General features: G+C 39.5%; 2 protein-coding genes and 1 long non-coding RNA gene across 4 annotated transcripts in view; 1 reads left to right on the top strand and 2 right to left on the bottom strand.

Moving 5' to 3' along the window:
* The window catches only part of fbrsl1 (fibrosin-like 1), a 411,124-nt gene that overhangs the window by 302,357 nt on the left and 81,022 nt on the right, over positions 1 to 27,745 (bottom strand). The window lies entirely within an intron of this gene.
* Positions 10,663 to 11,355, top strand: LOC113745658 (uncharacterized). The gene is made up of 3 exons (XR_003462302.1): positions 10,663 to 10,798; positions 10,971 to 11,140; positions 11,243 to 11,355. It is a non-coding gene; the product is annotated as an uncharacterized LOC113745658 (long non-coding RNA).
* LOC113745657 (ATP-dependent DNA helicase PIF1-like) lies at positions 18,078 to 19,622 on the bottom strand. The gene is made up of 2 exons (XM_027278064.1): positions 18,501 to 19,622; positions 18,078 to 18,351 (listed from the first exon to the last, which is right to left on the bottom strand). The coding sequence occupies exons 1-2, from the start codon at positions 19,540 to 19,542 to the stop codon at positions 18,308 to 18,310; spliced, it is 1,086 nt and encodes a 361-aa protein (XP_027133865.1). The 5' UTR covers positions 19,543 to 19,622; the 3' UTR covers positions 18,078 to 18,307.

Raw genomic sequence — 27,745 nt, 5'->3', positions numbered from 1 at the left:
CCTCTTTTGTAAACCGATCTTTGAAACGAAATCGATTTTAGAGGCCAGGCTGATGCACCAAAAGTGCAGACCAAGGGGGGGGGTTTACCTTCGGCGCTGAACCCAGGACTATGGAAGCAAGCTACCCATAGGCTTGGCCGTAGTTATGATGGCGCTTTCAAAATTCGCACTCTCACTCCACGTTTTGAACACGCAAACGACACACCTCTCACTCTGCATCCAGCTGCGTGGGGGAGTATGCTTTTCTGTTAGTCGTGGGCGCCCAGCGTGACCTGGAATGTATTGGCGCATCGCGTGCGCCTCAGAACTTGCGTAATGAAAGTGGAAAATAAAGATCGTATCAAACTCGATTATATGATTTTCTAGCGCATGTTTGCCAACCCCACTGACCTCGTGCTCCACTTACGTTATGCCCGCCTAAATACAAGGACAATTATTTAAGTATTGAGTTTAGTATTACGCTTGGCCCCAGGCAAACCACTTAATGTACGGATGAATGAGCATCCTTAAGGTTAAGTAGGAATCATGGTTTTCAAGTTACTCACATAATGATATTTCCAGTTTTATTTTTTATCAAAACTGTTCTCGGATGTCTTTGACTGACAGATTTTCAAAACCTCTTATTGGTAAAGATTCAGCAGCAGCTGTTGAACTAACACTGTGAAACAAAAAAAGATATAAGCTTCGGCATCTTGTCGCTTCCCTGGGTTAGTCGCATCGTGAGTTTGTAAGCAATCCATTTCAAATTACAGCAAATACTGAACTCTCATAAGACAGAAATCAATTAGAAGTCTGAAGCTGTTTATCCATCAATTATGAAATGGTTCTGTCTTTTTGCTGATGAAGGGCGTATACTCCTGTAGTGTTGAGGGTGGTTCTGTACTGAGTGATGCAACATTGAGTTGGGGGGGGGGGGTGAATTCTCTCTAGGACACGGATCTATCAATAGGTCCCCCTGAATGACATGTATACTTGTGAGCACATCTGCACAACGCTGGACAATTAAGGCTACAACAACCTAATGCTTTGGTTCATAAGTCACACACTTCTTTTCAACATTTCTATAGGTGTTTGGAACCCCGAAGATCTTAAGTTACTCTCACTTATTTTAATTATTAATGGTAAACAACCCCAAATTGCGTAACCTACCTACCTCAAAAAATGTTGAGAACATACACAAAAGGGATAACATTAGAACACTAATAGAACCTGAATACGAGTTGAGCCCAAATTACCACAGAGCTGGCGGGTCTACCCTACGCCAACATGTAAACCTCACAGCACATCTCCCTGTGATCACTGGGATGAATTCTTGGCATGGTTCCATTAAGCACACAGAGAAATCTTGCCTCTGTGCTCAAGCGGAAGCCTGAAGGGCAGGACCCTGGTCAGATTGCTGGTTTACCACTTGGAAAGTGCGAGGGGGAGTCACAGCGAGTCAGGTATAAATGTGTATTGGCAGAGAGAAACTGGGGCGGGTTGTAGTTTGATGATCACACCCCCAAAGTGTGTAAATTTGCCCCTCATAATGATTAACACGCAAATGTGTTTTGGATCATGAAGGAACTACAGTGTTTATGTTCCTTGAACATCAGAGGTGTAGATGAATCATCACCACAATGGTAGAAAATATATTTGTGGAAAAAAAAGAAAAAGCAAAGAGCTTGAAGAGGATCCAATAACTATATTCACAACTGAATGACCCTAACTGTGATTAACATCATGCAAATGTAGGTGGTCATGGTTCATCAACAACACATATGCAAAGTGTATAAGTACCCCTTTTCACATTCACACACTGGCCCTGACGGTTGTGGAAATGTTTTCTTTATATGGGGCAGATTCCTTGGCTTTAGATCCTGTATTGCAAGTGGTGCATAATGCAGAAAGTGACAAAAGAGAGAGATACAGAGGTTATTCCAGGACAAGGACATTGTAGACCTATTATAGTGTGGAGGCAATAGGCCGACTGGTGCTCCCACTCATCGTCCTTTTTGCTGCCATATTCTCCACTGTAAATGACTCTCACAGCTGCCCCTGAGAAAGACCTTCCTGCCTATCACAGCTCTCAATTCAAGGCTATGGAAGGCATAGAAGATCTCCAGTAGCAGTGTTAGTGACTCATGGCTATGCTATCAAGGAAAAGGCTACTGCCACATGCTACTGTTTCCTTAAAACAGATGTCATGATACCACGGCATGTAAGGCCAACCACAGCATGCTCATAGATGTACATACACTCCATTTTAACGATTTCACGATTGTAACAGAGTTGGATTGGGTTATGACTACTTACCTTCCTTGCTTTTCCCATGTGTTGTGTGTTGTGATTAAGAGAACCTTTTCCTCCCACAACTTCAGGACAGTGTGTGAAAGGGTAACTATACACTTGCCCATATGGTTGTTGATGGAACAAGGGACCCTACATTGCATGATGTTATACAGTTTTTAGGTCAGTTCAGTTGTAATTATAGTATATGGATCTCTTCAAGCCTTGCTTTTTCTTTCTTTTTCCACAAATAATGTTAAATACCTTTTGGGGTGAGGATTTCATCTAACACCATCTGAGTGTTTCAAGCAACATAACACTGAAGTCCGCTTCATGATCCAAACAACATTTGCGTGTTATATTAGTAGAGGGAAATTTACACACTTTGGGGGTGATCAGCAAACTACAACAGCTCACATCCTTCCTCTCTGCAACACAAATTTATACTGACTCAGCTGGACCACTCACACGTTACAGTGGTAAACACAGCAATCGGACAAGGTCCTGCCCTTGGTTCAGCTCAGATTGAGCACAGAGCAGATTTCTTCTTTGTGCTTAATGGAACAATGCCAATATAACATCCCCAGTGATCACAGAGATGTGCTGGTGAGGTTTACTGTTTGGCTGTAGGTTAGATCCAGCAGCTCTTTGGTAATTTTTGAGCTCATCGCGTATTCAGGTATACTTATAGTTTCTTAGTGTATATACCTTTTGTGTATGTTCCAACATTTTTTGGGTAGAGCATTTGTGGATGGGTCTGTACCTTAATATTAAAATTAAGGTGGAGAGTACTTAAAGATCGCGGTTCAAAACCATAGAAATGTTAAAGAAGTGTGGTGATTGATGAACCCAGCATTAGGTTGTAGCCTTAATTAAGTCCCCAGACTTTGTGCAGAGTGCTCACAAGTATACATGTACTTCAGGGAGACCTATTGATAGTATCCGGGTCCCAGGAGGAATCAACCCCCAACTCAATGTTTGGCATCACTCAGTACAGCACCACTCCTCAACACTACAGGTATGCCCTCACAGCAAAAGACGACCAGTTCATATAATTGATGATAACAGCTTCAGACTTCTAATGATTTCTGTCTTTCTGGAGTTCATCTTGGCTTGGAATTGAAATGGATTGCTTACAACTCGATGCGACTAACCCAGTGGAAGACAAGATGCCGAAGTTATATCTTTGTTTTTGTTTTCACAGTGATTAGTTCAACAGATGCTGTGAATCTTTACACTAAGAGTTTTAATATGTCAGTAAAGACCAGAAGACATTTTTCAAAATAAATTGAAATATCATATGTGAGGATACTTGAACCAATGATTCCTACTTAACCTTTAAGGATGCCATAAACGTACATTTTCAGTGTTTGCCTGGTGGCAGGTAATACTAAACACAATAACTTAAATATGTACTTGTATTTAGGCTGTGCAATTAATCGAATTTTGATCACTATTTCGATTTTGTTTGTCAAACGATCTCGAAAATCATAAACGAGTTTGAACGATTTTTATTTTCCACTTTTATCCCAGTTCTGAGAGACACGCAATGCGCAATACATTCCTTCACGCGGCCCCACGACTAACAGAATAGCCCATACTCCCCCACGCAGCTGAAGAGGAGGAGGGGTGTCGTTGGTGTTCAAAACAGTGAGTGAGATGTGAAGCCGCCATCATAACTACGCCAAGCCTAATGGGGAGCTTGCTTCCAAGATCATGGTCATAGCGAAGTAAACATTGGTCGCACTTTTGGTGCATCAGCTGCAAAAACTCGATTCGTTTTCAAGAGATCGGTACAAACGAAGGGAAATGCTCCGTTTTTAAAATACCAGTGTACGGGTAAACGGGGATAACAGCTGCCATGGGATATTTCTTGCTAAAGATATGCAACCCATTAATACAGTCGAGGGTGAGGTTTCAGAAGATGGCTTATTGCTTATTGTTTTATGCTTATTATATTATATTTGTTCTATAATATAGAGAATTTGCAGAGCAGCTGGATCCATAGTTTTATTGGATACTTTATGTTTTTTCTGTGCCTTATTTATGTTCCATAAAGTAGATTTATTTTATTTGATTAATGCTTTATACATTGCAAACAGCTGTAAGTACATATTTGTAGCAAAATTATATTTTTAATTTGAATATTTTGCATAAAGAATCAATAACAAGGTGTTTTTTGAGACAGAGTGAAATTGTGCATTGTGAAACTCAAAATTAACGTTTGAAAATCGTGATTCATATATTGACCAAAATCGTGAATATGATTTTTTCCTTAATCGAGCAGCCCTAATGTATTGTCCTCTAGTTTGCTTAACAGACCCTCCTCTGCCTATGCTGTTAGTGGAACAGACCCACCAAGGCTCTATCTAAACACCATTATCAAGTTCCGATGCACGACCAGGCAGCTATAAGTACCCACTTAGGCCTTTCTATATGAGGCAAAGGCAGCTGCTCTTTTGTAAGGAGAAAGACAGTCTGGTATAGTCTGCAAAGGACACAACCACTGGAAACATAAACCGACAATCTGAAAGTGTCCCATGGCAAAATACACACAAACATATACGTAACACTCTCTCCTCCAGACGTGATCACACAATACGCTGAGATAATGGCCGCTGACTGCTGCTGTTGGGGGCCTGCTGCTTCATTGTTGCAGCCTCACAGTTCATGCATGGGGGCCCCTGGAGGACAGCTCATCTAAAGGGGAGCGGCATTCAAGAGGCGGCAGCGACAGGCACGAGAGTCGGTTGCCCTAACAGCCAGAGCACCATGTCGACTTTGTCCTCAAACAGGTCAATTTGTTTTGCCTCTGTTTCGATAGCAGGGAGACAAGGAACAGCCCTGTCCCTGCTGAAACGTTGTCCTCTTATAGTATCTGTGCGCCTGCGTCACTATGTCACTGAGAGAGAGCGATGGCCTTGCAATGAAAGAGAGGTTATTCAATCATTCAATTTACAGGTTTCAATTACTGTGCGGTTTATCCACACAGCTACTGTCAATACCTGATGCTTCATCTAAGTAGAGCACACACACCCATCTAATAATAGAGTAGAACAGGCCACAAATGAAGTAACTGGCCCGACTGTCTGCAGAGGTTTGGCTGCTAGATAGCAGGTAGGGACAAATGATCAAAGCAGAATCTGTACACTGTGGGGTCGACGACATGGCTTCACCTATCATATCATAATCTCCCATCAAAGAGAGCTCTGACGTGTGTAATGTTTTTTTTTTTCTATCAGCCAGCTGGCTACCTGGATCAACAACAGCAGGTATGCATGTAGTGTGTAACTCCACATTGTGACTAACAACACTGTCAGACCTAAAGACAGCTAATTAGTCTTAGTTATGTTTGCTTTTTGACTGAAATTAACCATTGTGTTTTGTTTTCATCTAAACAACATTCTACTTTACATTAATTCAAGATTTATAAAGTATGGTTATGATTATGATTTAACAATAGAAATCAAATCACTATTTGGACATCAAGCATTTTTCATGTCTACTGATGTTGTTTTTACCAACAGTAGGACTGTAACTAGAGTTGACCTGCTTGCTTGCTAGTGTAATGATTCACTTGTTTTTTTGAGAGTCAGTTGTGACAATGCAGCTTCACTCTGAGTTGCCTTGCGTGCACTTACCCGGGTGAATAGTCGGATATGACGATAAATAAATAGAAATGTGCAGCAAACGAGAGTTTGTTTGTATGCAACAATGCAACTAGTAATGTAAGCAATTACTATTCTGAACATAATCTAAAGAAATTACAGACGACAGTGACTTGCCCACCTATGGAAATGTGTGTATTGCAATGTGTGAACAACAATAAGACCGTTAGAAAGCGTGCAGCAAGCTTGAACATAAAAACCGAAAGCCAATTTTTGGTTCTTTTTGTAAAGCTTTTTCTGCTTCTTCTTTTTTCCTTTACAGAAAAAAAGTTTGTAATGTTGAGATGACAAGATATAATATGTGATCACAAGGAGAGAGCTTGTTTGTCTTGAGATTAAAAGAATTAAGTGTGTGATAGTGAGATAACAGGTTTGGAAAATCTCTACAACCGTGACAGCTAAGGTTTTTCTTGCAATTATGTTGTTAAAAAGGAGCAATGGATCAAAGCAGAATTAGTAGTGTAGGATCAGTTAAGACCAGTACTGTAAACTGTACCCTAACTGGACCCGCATGTGTGTGCACTGTATATGTGAGTTTACCATTTATTTATAACACGCTGAAATAAGAATTTATTAGGAATAATTGAGTGAAAATGCCAAGTTAAAAGCAAAACACCACTGCAGGATGTCTGTGAATAATGCCTGCAGCACTCAGTTAAATATTCTGTAGCTTGTTTGTCTCTGAGGAGGTTTGGAGCAGAACATTTTGTGTTTACTGTTCTGCTGTCTACAGCTCTGCATTTCAAGAGGTATGTTTCATCTACCTATTTACTGAGAAAAATATTAAATATCTATACTGTTTGTGGCATGGAAGCTTTGATACAATCATGTTTTAGGGGTTATAGGTAGAGCGCTCTATGAGCAGCTGAATGTTGGTTGTGAGGAAATTGTTCGATTGATTGGATTCACTGATTGGGTGAAGCTACTGACTCTACAATATTATTGCTAAATTGGCCTATTGTGGTTCTGTTTTATACGATAATATGTTAAAATGAAAACAATTCTTTCCGGTATAACTGCCACAAACAACTTGTATATATTGGATATGCAAGACAGACTAGCAAAGAGAGTGAGAGTAAGCAGTTCTTTGCAATGTCTATTAGCATTGTTTGACAATGTGCATGTTAAAAATGTCATGTTAGAGAATATTTATTCCTTAATGAGTTATTTGGAAGGTATTTAGAAAGCAGCCTCTAAGTACCTGTTATAACGGTGCAAATATTTGTTGCATGAATCCAAATAGAAAGGGTCGTTGTTCAATTCCAACTCAATATATTCACTGTCTATTTGCCAGTCTCAAAAACCATATCAGGCTCGGAAAAAGATGAAATGGTTAAAAAACTAACATTTTCATCTTTGTTTTGAGCAATTGCTCTAATTTCATTAACAAAAAACAACCTTTCAACCACAATGAAGACCCACTTAACCATGAAACCATACAGTTTACATGAATGAAATACAGTAAAAATTGACACAAACAAGAAGTATCTGTTTAAACACAGTCATAAGCCACCTTTACTTTTTGCAATTATCTTCAATGCTCTTCAGACACGCTCAGATAATAAACACAGTGAATAACATATAGTGTGCTCTGTCAGGCACAAGGCTTAACAGATATTCAAAAATCACATGCATTAAACACAACAAAATGAATGTCGACCATGTTTAAGCTACTGGATGTTGCTTAAATTGTTAAAATGCCTATAAGATAAATTGATCTCAATAGTCATACCCAAAAATAGTTATAATGATTGCACACTGTAGAGTGAATCTAACCTTCGATCTATAATCAAAACTATATCTATGTAAACACAGCGTCATTTGTTGTTCAGTGATTATGAAGACTGTGTAGATGTGACGCATCACGGTTGATTGACAGCTTCCTCATTGCTGTAGATGAGTGTTTAAGTGTGCACTATATTTAGAATCTATCACGGCTACTTCCCCATGGGAAATTCAGGCTGTTATCCACACTCTCTACAAAGCTACGAGCCAGCTCCTTTGACAAAACAGTATTTTTCCTGAAAATTTTCACATCGCACTCATGAATTAAGAATTTCTATTGTCCAAATCAGTGTTGGTGAATGCGCAACAGTGAGAGATTACCAAGAAGTTTAGTGATTTTTGCTAATTCAAACCAATATCAAGAAGGCGAACATTTTATGATGATTGGATTAATTGTTCCTCTAACACCTTTTATATGCATTAGTATTTACATACAACCCTAATTACATAGAAGGCGTTTTGAGGATGTGGGTTTCCAGTGGATGATGAACTTCAGCTAGACCACCGCAGCTGATACGTTTTTAGTGCACCCAGTGATGATGTTGTGGTGGATTGCAACACTTGACTGCATCTCTGCCTTTCTAGAATGGAGAGACTATTGGTGGCTGTGAAATAAGCAAAATGCGAAAAATGCAAAAAAAAAGCTGATGTTTGTTCTGGGAAAGAAAACTGCGTTCAACTGTGAGGGAAGAGGACCACACATCTGTTAGAAGAAAAGGCCTCAATGTAAAGTAACAAAAACATAAGATTCTGTTTTCAGGATGATTAATACACTAATGAAACATATTATGCAAATTATTTCAAGTTCTGCCATATTTGTGATAAGGCCCTCTAATCTCAACAACGACCCTTATAACAAAACCATTTATGTATGACAGTTTGCTTTAGTCTTTATTCATAATTAGAGATACCTGAAATCCTTCATCTTAGCTGCTGGAGTTGACCACGCAATTGCATCCAAAGATTAGTCATGGTCACCTCTTGTTTATCGACACTACATAGTCACAAAAAAAACCGATTGGGTGATATGGATATCCAACCCAGTTAGTAAAAACTAACTACAGTTGTAAAAAAAAAGGTATTGTTTTTTTAAACAAACCATTAATCCTTTTTAAACACATAAGCAGGTTCTCCACATTCCTAGGTTTGCATTCCTTTTTCAAAAACACACAGAGGACTGGCTTTTGAAGAGGAGCAAAACCACCAGAGTGTCAGAGTGGGGGACACAGAGGTGGCGGTGTTCGTGATCGCCAAGAATAATAGAAATGTTGTTTTAAACTACCTCGCCGGACCTGGTGCCAAAAAAAAAAACCTGAAGCCCTCGATTTCAATCATCTTCAATCATCACCATTATCCCTATCACACGTACTCCAGCTCCGACTGAGCTGTGGAATTCCCTCATAGCTCTTTTTTCTCATTCATGGCCTCAAGTGCCAGGACTCATGGGCGTGGAGCGCTCCACTGAGTTAACCAGGCAGAAACCTGCAGGTCGTACTGAGCTGGTGGTCGGGCCATAGCAGCCGAACGAAGACTGGCACTGCAGATTTTGCGATTTGTTGTTCACTCGCGTACCAACATCTCCCATCACTTAAACTCTACAATCTTATCGGTCATTTGTTTCTGCACCCTCAGCCGTGGACACTCTAGTAACCTGGCATTATATATGCAAGGCATAATATAATTAAATATTACTCCATGTGTATAACAATCTTTCAGTAATGTTTCTGATAACTGTCATTTCAAATGAGAAGAAGGGTCAGAAAAATAGAAAAATCTAATCTCTAGACTATCAAACTTCTATCTGTCAGTTCAACAACCAGACTTGTTAGCACTTCTCCTCAGCCATCACGGTTGTTGCTGTCCGTCTTTAAGTCTGTTTCTCACCTCTACTCCTTCAGCTGTCGATCAGTGCAAATCCTGACCCCTCAACCCCATTGACCTCCAGTCCATGTATCCAGTGCCCAGGTTGAGCTCATCAGAGTCCACTCTTCATCCACAGCCAGATCTCCCGTCACCAGTGTCTGGCTACTATCACAGCAAAAGGCCATATCATGAAATATATGTGTTAATGCAAAATTAGTTCCAGATGTTAAAATATAGCGAGAGAATAGCAGAAACTACAGACCTCTCAGTTTATCTTTTCTCTCTGTCTACATTGGACGTTTCAAAGTTGTCCCATTTCTTTCGCAGTCGCACATGTCTCTGTGATAGAGCTTGGAAATACAGCATGGTATGATAAAAGAGTAGGAGATAAGGACGGTCTTTTCACAGACCTCAGAGGGCTTATCTTGGAACTACAAAACTCGAGCCCACTCCTCCTCCATTAACACTTCCGCCTTGAAGGAGTAATATCTTTGAAGTATAACACATTGTGGGCTGAATGATGGCTTTATTGTCCATAAAGCCTACACGGATCAAGATTGGTTTTACAAGACACGACATTAGTAGAAACCGTTTATCTGCTCCCTGTTGAAAGGATAAAGTTCAAATGTGCTGTCTTCTGGAAATCAAGGACAAAATTGGCATCTTTGAGGGTCCACCTGATGCTAAAGTCCTCACATGCAACTCCAAAGGTATTTATGATTAAATGAGTTTTCAGAGAGGATTTCTTTTTTAACGCTCTCTTGAACAGCAGGGGAGTCTGTATCTGTTGCTGAATGTGCTCTTGAGTCTGTCCAGTGTTGGAGGGGATGGGTGGAATTTAGTTGGGATTATGTCCTCAGCCACCTCCAAGAGTGCTCAGCTTCAGACCAACAATAGTATTAATCTATATTAATATTGTAATACTACTATACTACTAATATAATACCTTTTTTGGAAATTTTGATAAAAATCAGCCTGAACATTTCTGAGGTAACCATTTCACATGTGATTTTTAATTTCATTTGATAACAGTGATGAAAGATAATGGATACTTCAATGCTGGCCAGATTATGGCAATGTCAATTGCTCATGGGGGACAGAGTCCATGTTTCCTGTCTGAACTCTTGTATGAGTGTCTTCAAAAAGGTCCGGATAATGTAAAGGTCAAAACTGAACATATTACTGATGAAGAAACAAGGTCACAGGTGCAATCGGTGAGTACATTTTCCTTTAATTCTATTGAATTTATAAACAATTATTAATTTTGCATGCACTCATTAACATGCAAGTTAAACAGGACAGCTAACAGTTGTGTATCTTGATTCTAAACAAAAGTCAATAAATATTTGCTGTTCTCATATCCTAATGTTATTTTAATGTTTTCAGATCCTACAAGCTGAGACTGAATCACATCTGCAAGATGCAGTTGCACAGGCATCCAGCTTGATCAGTCTTGCAGGTCACAATGTTCGCATAACACTGCAAAACAAAGCAGAGACTGCTTTGGACTTGACTCACTGGTATGTCCTCCAGCGGACCCGTGCACCTTTTGAAAGGTATGTTTATAGTTGCTGCCATAGAAACTATGTTACCACTGTATAAGAACAATTTCAATTTCAACCCAAACAACACATTGCAATTTGTTTCCCTTTTAATAGGTTCAGAGATGGCTTAATGTCTCTAGGTGTCCTAGATGCTATCCAGAGATACCCTCAACAGATGAAGTGCCTTTTTTTGAAGGCTGAAAAGAGTTTAACAGCAGCTGATGTAGAGAATCTCTTCCGGATCATTCACTCTGAAAGAGGGAGTAATGCATTCTAAGAAGGGTGCCGTACCCTGGCTTTTTGGCAAGACTACCTTCAGGATGCTGAATGTAAGTTTTAAACTGTTTTGGCTGCATCATGATAGTACATGACATTGGTAAAAAAAATATTTTAATTGAGACGCTCCACTCTGTAAGACAGTTTATATGAATTATAAATACATTAATCCAGGCAGCAGGAGTGTTTGTCAGCAGTTTGAATCCAGCTCAGACCAAATATTCAGTACGGCTAGTAGCTGCAGAGGTGCCAGTTCGTCTTCTGGGTACAGCCAAAATACCCTTGTTGCTCGGGCACTGAACCCCCAACTGCTCGGGGACCATCCTTTGCAAGTGGTGCTCACTGCAGAGCCAGTGGACATGCAGAAAGGTGGAGCTTCACCTACTCCAGCTCCATTTCTCTGGACCTATTTTTAGGGTTTTGGTAAGAATATCTGTAAGCCAATCAGAGACAGAGTGAGGACATGCCTTCAGGTCCAGGGAGGTGGAGCTGGACTAGGTCATTGGCTCTTCATTCAGGCTACACGATTTCATATAAAACATTGCACATCCATAATCATATCTGGGTTGTAATGGCTTCTTGTGCATCCAGCAAAATATGAGCAAAATTAGCCTGGATTTCTTATGGTCCTCATCAATTCCTATGTATTTATTTTTTGTTCGTTTGCCCTGCTCTTCAGGGCATAGGCTACAGAGGTTCAGCCCATCTTTAAGATTTAATTTAACTTGCTAGTCAGGTGTTTCTGAACCCGCTTATCCTCTGCCTTTCTTTTATAATGGTGTCCTGATTGTTTATGCCATATTAGGAACTTTAGGTACTTTTTCACAGCATAGCCTAGCCCAAAACACAGGTGTTATAAGGGCTACCAGGGCTACCTAGCCTAGACATTTCAAAAATAAAAAGCTAATGTGTTTCAGACGGAAACACCGGATGCTGGGATGTAGTTCACTTGAAAATAATTTATTTTAACGCAGTGAAAATGTTTAAATTAATTCTCTCAGGGCTGCCTATCTATATTTTTCTACCACTCGTCAAAAAGTCTGTCTTGTTGCTTCCTTCCGTGTCCAACCACACAATGTCTCAGAACCAGAGCACTTGGTCTCATCACAGGCGCAGCCTGGTGGCGAAACCGTGCAGTGCATCCTATCACATTACTACATTAGTTACTGCTGTCTAAATAAATACTGCAGCCTGAGAGAATCAACAACAACAACACATCAACCCGAAATAATTCTCAATAAAACTGTTTAGGGGAATTTAACTACTTACCTCTCTAACATCACTTTGCATTACTTCAGTGGTACAATACTTTAGGAAAATAGTCATAGTCATCATTAATTGTGATACTTTCTTTTAATGTCTTACAGGTGAAAACGACGTCTCTCTGCAGGATATTCTTGTTTTCCTCACGGGATGTGACAGTGTCCCAGCGCTGGGCTTCTCCCCAAAGCCAAGCCTTGAGTTCATCACACATTCCCGATTTCCACAAGCAAATACTTGTGCAAATATTCTTCGCATTCCAGTTCATGCAGAATACACTGCTTTTAAATGTGATATGACTTTTGCCATACGCAATTCACCAGTATTTGGAAGAGCGTGAGAGGTAATATTATGGAGGGCTGTTAGAGCTCAGTTATGATGAGGAAGTTTGTTTGTTTATTTGTTTTTCAAAAATAATTGCTGTCATTTAATTTTGTTTTTCCTAGAGAAAGTATTGAATAAAGGCATGAAGAAATATAAGTAGAAATGTAATATGTTACTTTTGAAGATATATTTCAAGCCATGGTTTTTGTTTCAAATTGAATAATGCAAACTTCTAAGTTGACAACTGTAAAATGTATGTCATTTATCTCTACCCTTTGATATGACCCAAAGCAGCAGTTAGCAGAGATTATTCTCTCTAGTGGTTATAGTAAGGCCTTCCTAATAAATGGTTCTACTGTATGTTTCTACTTTGTATGGACTGGTTCATTGTCATTTTAGTGTCTGTGATGACTAGGATATGTGCGTTCAGTACTTGCCATATTTTTTCAATTTGAAAAACTGTAAACAAAATGAATTTATCCATAAGTCCATCTTCACCTATAGGGTTGAATAGAATTTACTTAACTAAAAGAACTGAATACTTCATCTATAACTGAATATAATATCCATATGGTGATAACACCACATTTTGTTATTTAAGAAAAGCACATTATAGGCAAATCTTCGATCTAGGACCTGAACACACATTTATTTATATCTGAGTCTATATGTGACAATGTATGACACCACAATAATGTAACAACTTAATTACTGAAGCTAGTAGACTATCTCTCAAGCAGGTCACATGCTCTGACAAAAAGTTCAGTTCCATGATTTCCATCATCAGTGAAGGGGTTGATGGGCCTTAACTCTTCATTCCACTGGTGATCATAAGGGGGTTGCACAGGCACACGATTGATTGCCCTTTGATGCTGAGGACGTTGGCGCATTCCAATTGTCCATAGTTGCAGTGGGGACCGACTTTCCATTGTCCTCAAGCTGTGGTTGTTCCACTGGCTCATCTCATCCACAGATCTGTTAATTCTTGGATGATAAACATGGTGAAGAGCTGTAATGTGAATTTTCCATAAATTTTCCATAAAGAGGAAAAGGTCTTTATAGTATCCTGACACAACCCTGTTTACTTCTGCCCACAATCTTTCAATTCTTTGATTATGGACACTACGTCCAACCATGAAACTTCCTCTGTTTGTTCCTCGATTCTCAATCATGAACCGTGCAACATCAATGTTCTCGCTACCAGCATCACCCTGAAAAAGATGCAAGGCAGTCGATGCTCGGTTGTCTGTGCAACATCTCAGGAAGGTAATGCAGCGACTGTAGCCATCAACTGCTCCATGATACACAAATCTCCATGGATTTAACTTGTGGTTTGTGTCAATGTGCCTGAAATAAAAATAAATTAGTTATTATTATTACTATTATTATCATATTTATCATCATCATCATCATTATTATTATTATTATTATTATTATACTTTCAGCCTCCCATGTGCTGAGGCTGCAAGTACAAGTACAACCCCTGCAGCGGCCGCAGGTTCGACTCCCTCCTGCGGCCCTTTGCTGCGCGTCTTCCTCTCTCTTCCCCCCCTTTCCTGTCTCCACTACAGCTCCTCAAAAAATGTCTTTAAAAAAGTTTTAAATCTTTAAGAATTACTGCATTATCTCATCACATTTTTTTGTATTTTGCAGACAGTTTTGGCCCTCCTAAATCAATATTTTTAATGAGTCAGTGGTCAATGCATTGCGTCATTGACCAGCTGGGGAAAAATAACTAATGTTAATCAAATTTATAAAACAGCACATACCACACTTGATTTGGGGCAGAGACATTGTAGACCCTCCGTTGAATTGCCCTTCGTCCTCTCAAGGCTCGCCCCACTGGATCTACTGTTCTTAAATGCTCCCGTACCCGCCAACGCTGAACTCTGATTCTTCTTGCTCTCAAACTACCAGTGACATAGGTCTCTCCGGAACCGGGGGTTTGCCTGAGAATCTCAGCAATAAGTCGATCCAGATCGGCGTTTGCAGTGTCAGTAAAACTCCCATAGTCCACCAGACCGAGTTGTGTCCTGTGGTTGTACAGTGTTCGTATGTTTACAGACAGCATAAGACACCAATAAGACACCAATAATCATTTTATGTAATAATAAATTATAACAAATTTGTAACTTCTTTACTGTACCATGTATTAAGTACCCTTATTTAAATATTACTTACTTTGGCCTTCCTCTCTGAGATGCATAATGTGTTCCCATGCCATGCGCTTGTACATCACCTTCCAGTTGGAATGTTATTTCCGCCAACATCTCCCTGAGAGATTCATAAATTCCTTCAAGATTGACGCATAATGTTCTTTCAGCAATGTTTTGTTGAACATTACTCATAAGTACTGTGAATGTCGCAATAATGGAGATATGATCCTCAAGGTGACGCGATATAGTCTCCAAACTGTTTGTGTCATTTGGAGTACAACCTGTGGCAAAAAAGTTTTCCAGTTCAAGAAAGTATTGGAATATTTCAACTGATGCCATTTTGTAAAACCAGCAAATTCAGAATGCTATCACTTTGATGAAAAGGATACAACTTGGTTTTGGATGTCATTCAAGTATTATCACATTTTTTCAATATAATAATTCAATATATTCAAAGTTTCATTCCATATATTCAAAGTTTCATTCCATATATTCAAAAGTTTCATTCCATATATTCAAAAGTTTCACTCCATATATTCAAAGTTCATTCCATATATTCAAAAGTTTCATTCCATATATTCAAAAGTTTCATTCCATATATTCGGCATGATCTCATTATGCCTTTGTCTGTCTGTCTGCAGTCCGCTGTGTGACTAACGTGCCCAAAGCTGACAATGTGTCGCGGATCATAAAATACGTTCAATCAATACTAAACTAAATTTTCGCCCTGCATTGGTCTATGAATGTGGGTGATTCTTATTGTATCTAAACAATATATATAATATATATATATATATAATATATATATATATATATATATATATCATATATATATAGCTTCTCTTTCAGTTCATGAAACCCTGTAGCCGCAGCAGCTTCTCCAGTCCGGAGAAGTGCCGCGTCAGAGCGCAGTGCCATTACGCACGCCATTCACGGTGTTTACCTTCTAATCACCTGAAAACTATATCCACTAACCATACAGTGTTTTGGTCCCTTTCGGGTGTATGGTCGGAGATTGTACACAGGGGCTGTATTGGGGCACTCCTGAGAGGTGGAGGGCATGCTCAGGTTGGCCCGATAAGCGCTGTCTGGCCTGTAAAAAATTGAGCGAACCTCTTCTTCGGAAGTACGGGCAGGGTATGGGGCAGGGGTATTTGGGGGATTCTGGCACGCATTTGCCAGTGTATTTATATGTCTTCATTGTTAAGTATCGCTGCAACTAGTTTGCGGGCGGCTGACTCACGTCATTAGCTTTTTTTGTGTAACAGACTACACACAAGATGGCTGCAGGCACTGCCGCAAAGTCTGACGTCAGCGAAGTTTCAATCAATATATTCAAGGTTTCACTCCATATATTCAAAGTTTCATTCCATATATTCAGACTTCATTCAATATATTCAAAGTTTCATTCCATATATTCAAGGTTTCATTCAATATATTCAGACTTCATTCAATATATTCAAAGTTTCATTCCATATATTCAGATGTTCATTCAATATATCAAGGTTTCGTTCAATATTTCAGACTCATTCAATATATTCAAGGTTTCATTCAATATATCAGACTTCATCCATATATTCAAGGTTTCATTCATATATTCATTCATTCATATTCACTTCATTCATATATTCAAGGTTCACTCCTATATTCAAAGTTTCATCAATATATCAAAGTTTCTCAATATTCAAGGTTCACTCCAATATATTCAAAGTTTCATCAATATATTCAAGGTTTAATTTCCTGAACGCATGCCATAATATATATATATAAATATATATAGATATATAATATATATATATATTATATATATATAATTATATATAGATATAGATATATGCTTTTTGTTTAAAAATGAGAGACTCTACTGAATGGTTTGAGTCCTGTGTCCTAAAAATAAAGCAAAACTCAAGTAGTAACTAAACAAGACTGCAATAATAATGAGGGGGCTCTATAGTGCCCATGGCGCCTGTTGGGGGGGCGCTGCAATGGGAAAAAAATGTAGGTTGCGTCGCATTAGTTTGATAGGTTAGGATTCAGAACCTAAAATGGGCTGGTTTGTAGAGTCCCTGAAAAGCAGTTGTTAACAATAAGAAAGCTGGACAAAAAAGCCTCTCTCTCATCCTCGCTCTCTCCTCTCCATCCTCCCTCATCTCTCTCTCTCTCATCTATATATACTATATATATATAATATAGTATAGATAGATAGATATATATATATATGATATAGATATATATATATAATATATATACATATATATATGCTGTTTGTTAAAATAATGAAGTACTTTACTGAATGGTTCTGAGTCTGTTTATCTGTTTAAAATAAAGCAAAACTCAAAGTAGTACTAAAACAAGACTGCAGTAATTAATGAGGGGGCTGGACAAAAAAGCTCTATAGCGCCCCATGCCCCAAGATATCCTCATTACAGTCCCCCATGATACATTTAAATGTATGATTATTGAGGGTGGGAATTACCTTAGTATTTCCAATAAAGTATGCATAACATTCAGAATGCTCATTAAAAACCGAAATACTTACATAGTCTGATTCCTATTCTGCCCTGATTTTTTGTTTTGCTGCAAGACACAATTCTGAATATGTGTGTTAGTGGAAAAGCGTATTACAAGTTTAGCACAGTTTTGCTTTGGACCATAGTATTTGTGTTGCTAAAGACATGCATTTTGCAAGAAGCTGTTCAGTGTTACACTTTGTTATTGCTACCACTTGTGCTCTCAAACAACATAATGTGGACAGAATATGACATGTCATAGTAACTGTGCGTTCAGCTGTTTAGTGTTACACTTTGTTACTGCTACCACTTGTGTTCTCAAACAACATAATGTGGACAGAATTTGACATGTAATAGTAACTGTGTGTTCAATATCATCACTGCACATAGATCCCTATAGTTGTACTCAGTCAGTATTCAGTAAGAGAAAACATTATATCAGTGAAATAAGTACAGCGTCATGAAAGCTGTAGTATGTCTGTGTAACTTCAACAATTACATCCTCTGTGTCTTTCACGTACACATGATCTATTAATGTACCTTTTTCAGTTGTACATTGTCGCACATGTTGAGTGTAGCCATGCTGCTCCAGTAACTTTTGAATGGAAGATGAAACCAAGATGTCCTCATTAAAGTCTCCCATGATCATTTTTCTACCAGCATGCTTGTCGAGGTGAAAGATGACCTGCAATAACTTCTGTCGAAACATGTCAATCTTATAGGAGTTTGGCCTGTACAGAACAGCAGCACACAAATTTACATGTTGCATTTCGAAATACAGGCATTCAATGTTGCACTTTTCTGGAAGTAACACCTGCACATCAATGTTCTCTGAACAATACATACCAACTCCACCTCTTTGTTGTTGTTTGAGCACTGCAAACATTGGGTCAGAGTCATCGTAACAGTTCCCTCGTGGGTTGTGGTGGAAAACGTGTCCTGCAAGTTGTGGTTCTTCTTTTGTGTTTACATCGAGCCATGTCTCTGTTAAGCAAATACAGTCAGCTTTCATTAGGGCTTTATGTGCTTCAATATCCAAAATGTGTGCCTTTAAACTCTGGACATTGTGCAGTGCTATTGTACAAACAGGGTTTACATCACATGACAAAGTCTTTACAAACTTAAAGGCAGGCATGCTTTCCATAGCCAAGGTGATTTTATTGTCACAATATATAGCTGACTGTTTAAAGTCTTCAATTTGCAGTCCACCAAGACTTTTCAGGCGACTCAGTGCAACATATGCTTGTCCTGGAGCAAAGATCTTCTTGAGTGATACAACTGCTCTTTCAACAGTAAGGCCTTGACATTTGTGTATTGTTACAGCCCATGAGAGGCATAGTGGCACTTGTCTCCTTATTCCGCCATCATGTGTTACTTGGTCTTCTTGTACCTCAATGATTGTTGAATGTTCAGAAACCCTTTTTGCTTTCAGTCTTTGTATCTTACCAACATTTGGATTTTCAAACTCCACATGTATAGCTGCAGGGAGATCATCATGGTCTTTACCTGTAATGATTTTCACCACTGTGCCACATGCTCCATTGACAAGGCCATCAGACACATCTATATTCTTTTTCAGCATCACTCTTGCTCCAACACCCAAAGACACACACTTTGGCAGGCATGAATTGAACACTTTTCTATGAAAACCTACTTTGGGTTCCATTCTTCCAGTTTTGGGACTTCGTACAAAATCATGAGCTTTTATGCTGATTGCATCAGGGCAGGTTTCGTGCAGTCTCTTAATGTTATACTCATCGACTTCTGCATTTGTAGCATAAATGTGTATGGCTGTGCTTTCTTCACCTGTTTCACACTGTGTCAGACTGAGAACATCATGGTCGTCGAGTGGTTCATTCTTTGTATGAGTTCTGAGGCGATTGAGCATCTCTGCAAATGCTGCATTTTCTTGTCTAACAACTTTAGTTAACTGAGCAACTTCAAAGTTGTTCTCCCACAGGTTGGCTCCTTTGTTGTCTGCAAAAAGCGCCTGCCTTTCACTGGTTTTAACTGGTAAAAGTCTCCCAGCAGATTAATGCCACGTTTGAAAACAGGAAATAATCACCAGTTTGTTTGATTTGACGAAGTCTACCATGAATGTAGGCCAGAAGACGGTGGTCAACCATAGATATTTCATCAATGATCAGAAGTGCACATTGCTCTTTTAGTTCTTAAAGAATAACTTTCTCATCGCTTAGTGGTTGATACGGCAGAGTGGCATTTGCACCAATTGAGAAAGTGTTGTGAATTGTTGCAGCACCGATATTGTATGCAGCCACACCTGTTGGTGCTGTTAGAAGCACAGTGAGAGCGTCTGGGTTTTCAGCAATCTGTGACAATAGCCCCGTGGATTCATAATGTATAGCTTTGATTAAATGGCTTTTTCCTGTTCCTGCTCCGCCAGTGATGAACAATCGCAAAGGTTCTGGTTGTGGTCCAAGCAATTTCTGCAAACACCACTTACGTACAGCAAAAATTATGGGCTTGCTCTTCATTGAGTGATCTTAGTAAATGCAGCGCATCTGTCTAGGCATTGTCACATGATTTGTCTCCAAAGTACATGCAGTGTGTGGTTTTGCTGTCAAGTCAGGAAGAGTTCATCATCATCACCTTCATCATCTACGACTTTGTCTTTCATCAGATCCAAACAATGAAGTCGTTCTTTTTCTGTTTCAGGACATATCTGAGCCCAGGCATCTCTAAATCAATGTCTGGTCAAGCAACTCTTTAGCCCTGTCAATGTCTTCAGTTTCTTTTTCAAACAAGGCTTTATTAGAATCCACAATCATTGAAACTTTTTGGACATCGTTGCCGCATTTCACTGCACCATTCTTATAGAAATCTTCATATTTATCAAACTGAGGTGGTTTCAGATGACAGTCATTGTAGTATGGCAAAAACAATTGGAGCAATGAACGAAAGTACTTCTCTGTATTTTTGGTCGGAGAAAACCTGGGATAGCTACTGAGTCTGTAAATGTCATTATATCAACGCATCCCACTCTCCAAGATTGTAAAAGTGGCTACAGGCTGCGTTCAAAAAGCCGTTGTTTCAAACTGCCTAATGCTGAGATCACACTGTGGAGCCTTTGTTTCAGGGGCCGAAACAAATTCAACCAGTTGTGACAAAAAGTGTTTTCCCTACTGCAGTTTCATTGAATGTGCTGCGAAGAACATCTACCAGCCATGCTATAGCCCTGGAGGGCTCTACTTAGCTTCACAGTGTTGCTAACTCAGCCAATAAAATGCTTTATGCTGGCCAATGTTACCATGCGTTTATCACGGATAAGGTTTATCTTTCTCTATTTAGCTAAAGCAGCCAACATTTGCATTGACTAGAAGAGGGTCAACAAGTGATTTCAAAATGCATTTTGAGGGGAACATGATGTCTGTACCTCACTGATCCACTATGGAGTCATTCTTTGGGGTCCACATTTGACGTATGAAATTGATGGCATAGAATCTTGTCAAGACATGGTAATAAAAATATTAAACTGCATGGTGGCACTGTACACAGTTCAGGGGGCAACGTGACTACGCTTCCATCTTGCGGGGACCATGAATCACCTGATGCATATTTATTTGAAATGCACGGCCAATCCATTTATTCAGTCTAGACCAAACTGGTGGGACCAACCTGACCAGAACACGCTTGCCTCCCGCAAGCATGTTTATCTGCCTTCCCAATTTTTTGTTCACCTTCTTCCAGGAGCAAAGTATTCACTAAGAAAAAGAACACACTTCTCCAGGGAGCCAGGAATGTACCTACTCCTGTTCGGGCTTCTACTTCATTACGCTGTAATTACCTTTCATAGTGACTTCCCGGTCTAAAACACTTTTAAGTGAAGTTACTGTCACTGCAATCATCCTGGAGGAGTGTATGTAGTCCACAAACTACTTCACACCCTGCAGTTTGCTGATGTGTTTGATTAAAATCCCATTGGCGCTTTTTTATGCGCAATGGGAAAAACAGAAATATTACAAGTGCCCGCAGGGAAGGGACCACAGACTCAAAAATAACCCTTATTTTTAATTTGCCAATACACGGAGTCCAATGTACACCAGTGTGATCACCGCTGTTACAATGCTGAAAAATAGCACACTTTGGGGTATTACAGGCCACACTGACCCTGTGTATGAGCTGTATAAAAAGTAGGCTTGAGATTCCCATTTAAACTGCAGCTTGCTGCTGACCAAATGCTCTTAATTCACTGCAAAAGAGGAAAACAATGTGCTAAATGTGCATGCTAGGCATTTGTCTTACCCACTATTCCATCATTCGGTCTTCAGACCAGGAAACATACAGCAAAATGGCTCACAAGACAATCACCTCACTTCATTATTCATTGCCTTGGTGGTATTAATTGGTGTTATGAGCCGTGTTATATGTTGTGGTCGTGTTGATTTTCCATCTAAAAACCATCAATGACACCCAGTCCTGTTCACCTTCGCTCTCCGATATGTGTAACTGTTGAAATTGAGAATGTAGTGTCCTGCTGGCGAGCTGGCTATTACGATGTGATGATGGATTTAGCAAAAACACACAGTTCGTTTGACTGAGAGAGGATAACTCTCGTAATAATGTTAGCTGCTGAAATGTAGGGCTGTTAAGGGGCATGCATTATATCATGTTTAACGATCCACAATGACTTATCAGTGCAAACACTCACATTAATGCATCTACACTGCAATCAATGATCATTCAAGTGCAGTACATGCATTTTTCCTCCCGTCATGGAACATGTTCACTCAACTGTGGAAATGTGTGTTCTGTCTGTTAATGGAGGATGTAGGCGTTTGTACTCCTAATCTACCCTTTTTTTTTTTTTTTTTTTTTTTTTTTTTTTTTTTTTTTTTTTTTTTTTTTTTTTTTTTTTTTCTTTTTTTTTTTTTCTCGCTTCATCTGTCATTATCTGTTTAATCTCCTCCCACACCCCACACCAGAAAAAAACAAGAATACTGCCAACACTCGACAATATTTGTTATTATCTGACATGTCCCGGTCCTTAATTATTGTTAAACGTGCACAACCACATTTAAACTTTCTCCTTTTCAAACATGGAGCGATAAAAAGGTTTCATTTCATGTGTGACTTGTAAACCACATCTTGAATACTGTGTTAGGTTTTATGGACAATAAAGCCATTCATTCCCAGCCCACAATGTGTTTAAACTGTCAAAGAATCTTACTCCTTACGTGAGCAAGGTGTCTTAATGAGTGAGAGTGGGCTAGAGTTTTGTCGTTCCAACGATAAGCCCTTGAGTGTCTGTTGAAGACATGTCCCTTTCTCCTACCTTCTTTTATTCCATAACACTGCTGTATTTCAAGGGCTCTCCGAGAGACATCTGAGCTGCAGAAAGCACTGGACAACTTTGCAACGTCCCCTGTGAGGACAGAGAGAAAAGAAACTGAGGAGGTCTGTAGTTTTGCTCTTCTTCGCTTATTATTTAATCATAGGGAACTCAATTTTGATTAACAAATATATTTAATCGAATTTGGGCCTTTTGCTGTGATTAGTAGCCTATACACTGGTGGCCGTGGCGATCTGGATGTGATGAGAGGGACTCTATGAGCTCAACCTGGGGCACTGGATTCATGAACTGAAAGTCAATGGATGAGGAGGGTCAGGATTGTGCCCTGATATGACAGCTGACCGGGCGTGAGGTGAGAACAGGACTACAGACTGACAGCAACAACGTGGATTGGCTGTGATGAACAGGCAAAGTCTGTTGGTTTACTGACAGCGTAGAAGATGGATAGTCTTCATTTCATTAGATTTTTCTTATTTCATATTGACCCTTATTTCTTCATGAATGACAGTTTATCAGAAAACTTACTAAAGAGTTCACACAATGATAAATTATTTAATTAATCTTGCACCTTGCACTTTTTTTAACCTCACCCGCAAGGTAAGCAAGGTACTAACGTCACGGCTGAGGGTTGGCAGAACAAATGACCGAAAGCTCTTAGAGTTTCAGCTGATGGAGATGTTGGCGGAGTGAACAACAAAATCAGCAAAAACCTCCCTGCGGCCAGTCTTTCTGTTGGCTGCATGCCCGACCCCAGCTCAGTACGACATGCAGAGTCTTCTGCTGGAACTTATGGAGGCTCCAGCCTGCAGAGTCCTGGCATCTGAGGCAACTAAATGAGGAAAAAAGATCTCTGAGGAATCTTCCCCAGCTCATCGGAGATGAGTATGATGATAGGGATTACTGGTGATGATTGAGATGATAATCCGAGGTCTTGGTGACAAGTTGACGGCGAGGAGTTTAACATCATCATTATTCCTGGCGCTCAGTGCAACCGCCACACTGTGTCCCACCTCGGACACTATGGTGAGTTTCTTGCTCTCTCTTCAAATCCGTCCTATGTGTTTGAAAGGGACTGCCAACTAGAATTGCTGGGAGAACCTGCTTATGTGTTAACAACGGATTATGGTTTGTTTAAAAAAAAAACAACCTTTTTTTTACAAACGTGTTAGTTTTTATTAATGTGTGGCTATCTCATATCACCCAATCGTTACAATTACATGCATACTTACTCAGTGACTGAGAATGATGACTTGAAAACATGAATGGTAGTGACAAGACAGCACTTTGATGTTTTTGTGGTTTAACACGATTTGGCAAAGCAGTCCACATCGTGAAATCCAAGTGTTTGACCAGGAAAATGGATGAAGTAGATGAGTCTGTGACTGGAGTGCCTGAGTTATGGGGTCCCTGTGAAGCTGTGCATTCAAACATGACAGAGCTGTTAGCTACCTTCTACTACTCAGCATGTGTATTCTTTGCACAGGTTTACATGTTTACATTTCTATATGCACAATTGCACAAATTTGCACAATGATTTTCCCCATATATAACCAAACTGTAACTCATAACCAGCTATTTATGCTGATGATCCTCAAACATACACATACACTCTGATTTAGCCGTTTTTGTTTTGTTTTGGTAAGACACATTACAGATTCATCTTTCCTCTACAGCAAGATTCCTCTTCTGGGACAGCTGACCTCTGGCCTGTCTGTTTGTGAATGCCTGTGCCACTGGCCACGAGCATCTCAATGGAACGTAGTGTGTTTCACATTGGGCAAACATACCTGTATGTAATTACACAGCAAATGTAGTTGTAAGTAACAGTACACATACTTTTGGTTAACAGGTAAAAGACAAGATACATGCCTTCATTTATGGACAATAGTATTTCCAGCAAATGATGCATAACATTCAGAATGCTCATTAAAACAGAAATACTTACATAGTGTGATTCCTTTCTGCCCTGATTTTCTGTTTTGCTGTAAGAATTCTCAATATGTGTGTTGTGAAAACCTATACAAGTTTAGCACAGTTTTGCTTTGGACCATAGTGTTTGTGTTGCTAAAGACATGCCTTTTGCAAGAAGCTGTTTAGTGTTACACTTTGTTATTGCTACCACTTGTGTTCTCAAACAACATAACGTGGACAGAATATGACATGTAATAGTAACTGCATGTTCAATATCATAACTGCACATAATTTCTATGTTGTAGTCATCAGTAGTCAGTATGGGGTTTTTGTAGAGGAAAACATTTATCAGTGAATATAAGTACAGCGTCATGAAAGCGTGTAGTATGTCTGTGTAACTTCAACAATTACATCCTCTGTGTCTTTCACGTACACATGATCTATAATGTACCTTTTTCAGTTGTACATTGTCGCACATGTTGAGTGTAGCCATGCTGCTCCAGTAACTTTTGAATGGAAGATGAAACCAAGATGTCCTCATTAAAGTCTCCCATGATCATTTTCTACCAGCATGCTTGTCGAGGTGAAAGATGACCTGCAATAACTTCTGTCGAAACATGTCAATCTTATAGGAGTTTGGCCTGTACAGAACAGCAGCACCAAATTTACATGTTGCATTTCGAAATACAGGCATTCAATGTTGCACTTTCTGGAAGTAACACCTGCACATCAATGTTCTCTGAACAATACTACCAACTCCACCTCTTTGTTGTTGTTTGAGCACTGCAAACATTGGGTCGAGTCATCGTAACAGTTCCCTCCTCGTGGTTTGTGGTGGAAAACGTGTCCTGCAAGTTGTGGTTCTTCTTTTGTGTTTACATCGAGCCATGTCTCTTTAAGCAAATACAGTCAGCTTTCATTAGGGCTTTATGTGCTTCAATATCCAAAATGTGTGCCTTTAAACTCTGGACATTGTGCGTGCTATTGCACAAACAGGGTTTACATCACATGACAAAGTCTTTCAAAACTTAAAGGCAGGCATGCTTTCCATAGCCAAGGTGATTTTATTGTCAAATATATAGCTGACTGTTTAAAGTCTTCAATTTGCAGTCCACCAGACTTTTCAGGCGACTCAGTGCAACATATGCTTGTCCTGGAGCAAAGATCTTCTTGAGTGATACAACTGCTTTTCAACAGTAGGCCTTGACATTTGTGTATTGTTACAGCCCATGAGAGGCATAGTGGCACTTGTCCTTATTCCGCCATCATGTGTTACTTGGTCTTCTTGTACCTCAATGATTGTTGAATGTTCAGAAACCCTTTTTGCTTTCAGTCTTTGTATCTTACCAACATTTGGATTTTCAACTCCACATGTAAGCTGCAGGAGATCATCATGGTCTTTACCTGTAATGATTTTCACCACTGTGCCACATGCTCCATTGACAAGGCCATCAGACACATCTATATTCTTTTTCAGCATCACTCTTGCTCCAACACCCAAAGACACACACTTTGGCAGGCATGAATTGAACACTTTTCTATGAAAACCTACTTTGGGTTCCATTCTTCCAGTTTTGGGACTTCGTACAAAATCATGAGCTTTTATGCTGATTGCATCAGGGCAGGTTTCGTGCAGTCTCTTAATGTTATACTCATCGACTTCTGCATTTGTAGCATAAATGTGTATGGCTGTGCTTTCTTCACCTGTTTCACACTGTGTCAGACTGAGAACATCATGGTCGCCGAGTGGTTCATTCTTTGTATGAGTTCTGAGGCGATTGAGCATCTCTGCAAATGCTGCATTTTGTCTTCTAACAACTTTAGTTAACTGAGCAACTTCAAAGTTGTTCTCTCACAGGTTGGCTCCTTTGTTGTCTGCAAAAAGCGCCGTGCCTTTCACTGGTTTTAACTGGTAAAAGTCTCCCACGCAGATTAATGCCACGTTTGCAAACAAGGAATAATCACCAGTTTGTTTGATTTGACGAAGTCTACCATGAATGTAGGCCAGAAGACGGTGGTCAACCATAGATATTTCATCAATGATCAGAATGTGCACATTGCTCATTTTAGTTCTTAAAGAATTAACTTTCTCATCGCTTAGTGGTTGATACGGCAGAGTGGCATTTGCACCAATTGAGAAAGTGTTGTGAATTGTTGCAGCACCGATATTGTATGCAGCCACACCTGTTGGTGCTGTTAGAAGCACAGTGAGAGCGTCTGGGTTTTCAGCAATCTGTGACAATAACCTCGTGGATTCATAATGTATAGCTTTGATTAAATGGCTTTTTCCTGTTCCTGCTCCGCCAGTGATGAACAATCGCAAAGGTTCTGGGTTTTGTCCAAGCAATTTCTGCAAACACCACTTACGTACAGCAAAAAATATAGGCGCTTGCTCTTCATTGAGTGATCTTAGTAAATGCAGCGCATCTTGTCTAGGCATTGTCACATGATTTGTCTCCAAAGTACATGCAGTGTGTGGTTTTGCTGTCAAGTCAGGAATGAGTTCATCATCATCACCTTCATCATCTACGACTTTGTCTTTCATCAGATCCAAACAATGAAGTCGTTCTTTTTCTGTTTCAGGACATATCTGAGCCCAGGCATCTTCTAAATCAATGTCTTGGTCAAGCAACTCTTTAGCCCTGTCAATGTCTTCAGTTTCTTTTTCAAACAAGGCTTTATTAGAATCCACAATCATTGAAACTTTTTGGACATCGTTGCCGCATTTCACTGCACCATTCTTATAGAAATCTTCATATTTATCAAACTGAGGTGGTTTCAGATGACAGTCATTGTAGTATGGCAAAAACAATTGGAGCAATGAACGAAAGTACTTCTCTGTATTTTTGGTCGGAGAAAACCTGGGATA

This window comes from Larimichthys crocea, chromosome III (assembly GCF_000972845.2).
Source record: "Larimichthys crocea isolate SSNF chromosome III, L_crocea_2.0, whole genome shotgun sequence".
Classification (NCBI taxonomy): domain Eukaryota; kingdom Metazoa; phylum Chordata; class Actinopteri; family Sciaenidae; genus Larimichthys; species Larimichthys crocea.
Note: the sequence above shows the minus strand (reverse complement) of the source record. Positions and strands in the feature narration are given on the sequence as shown.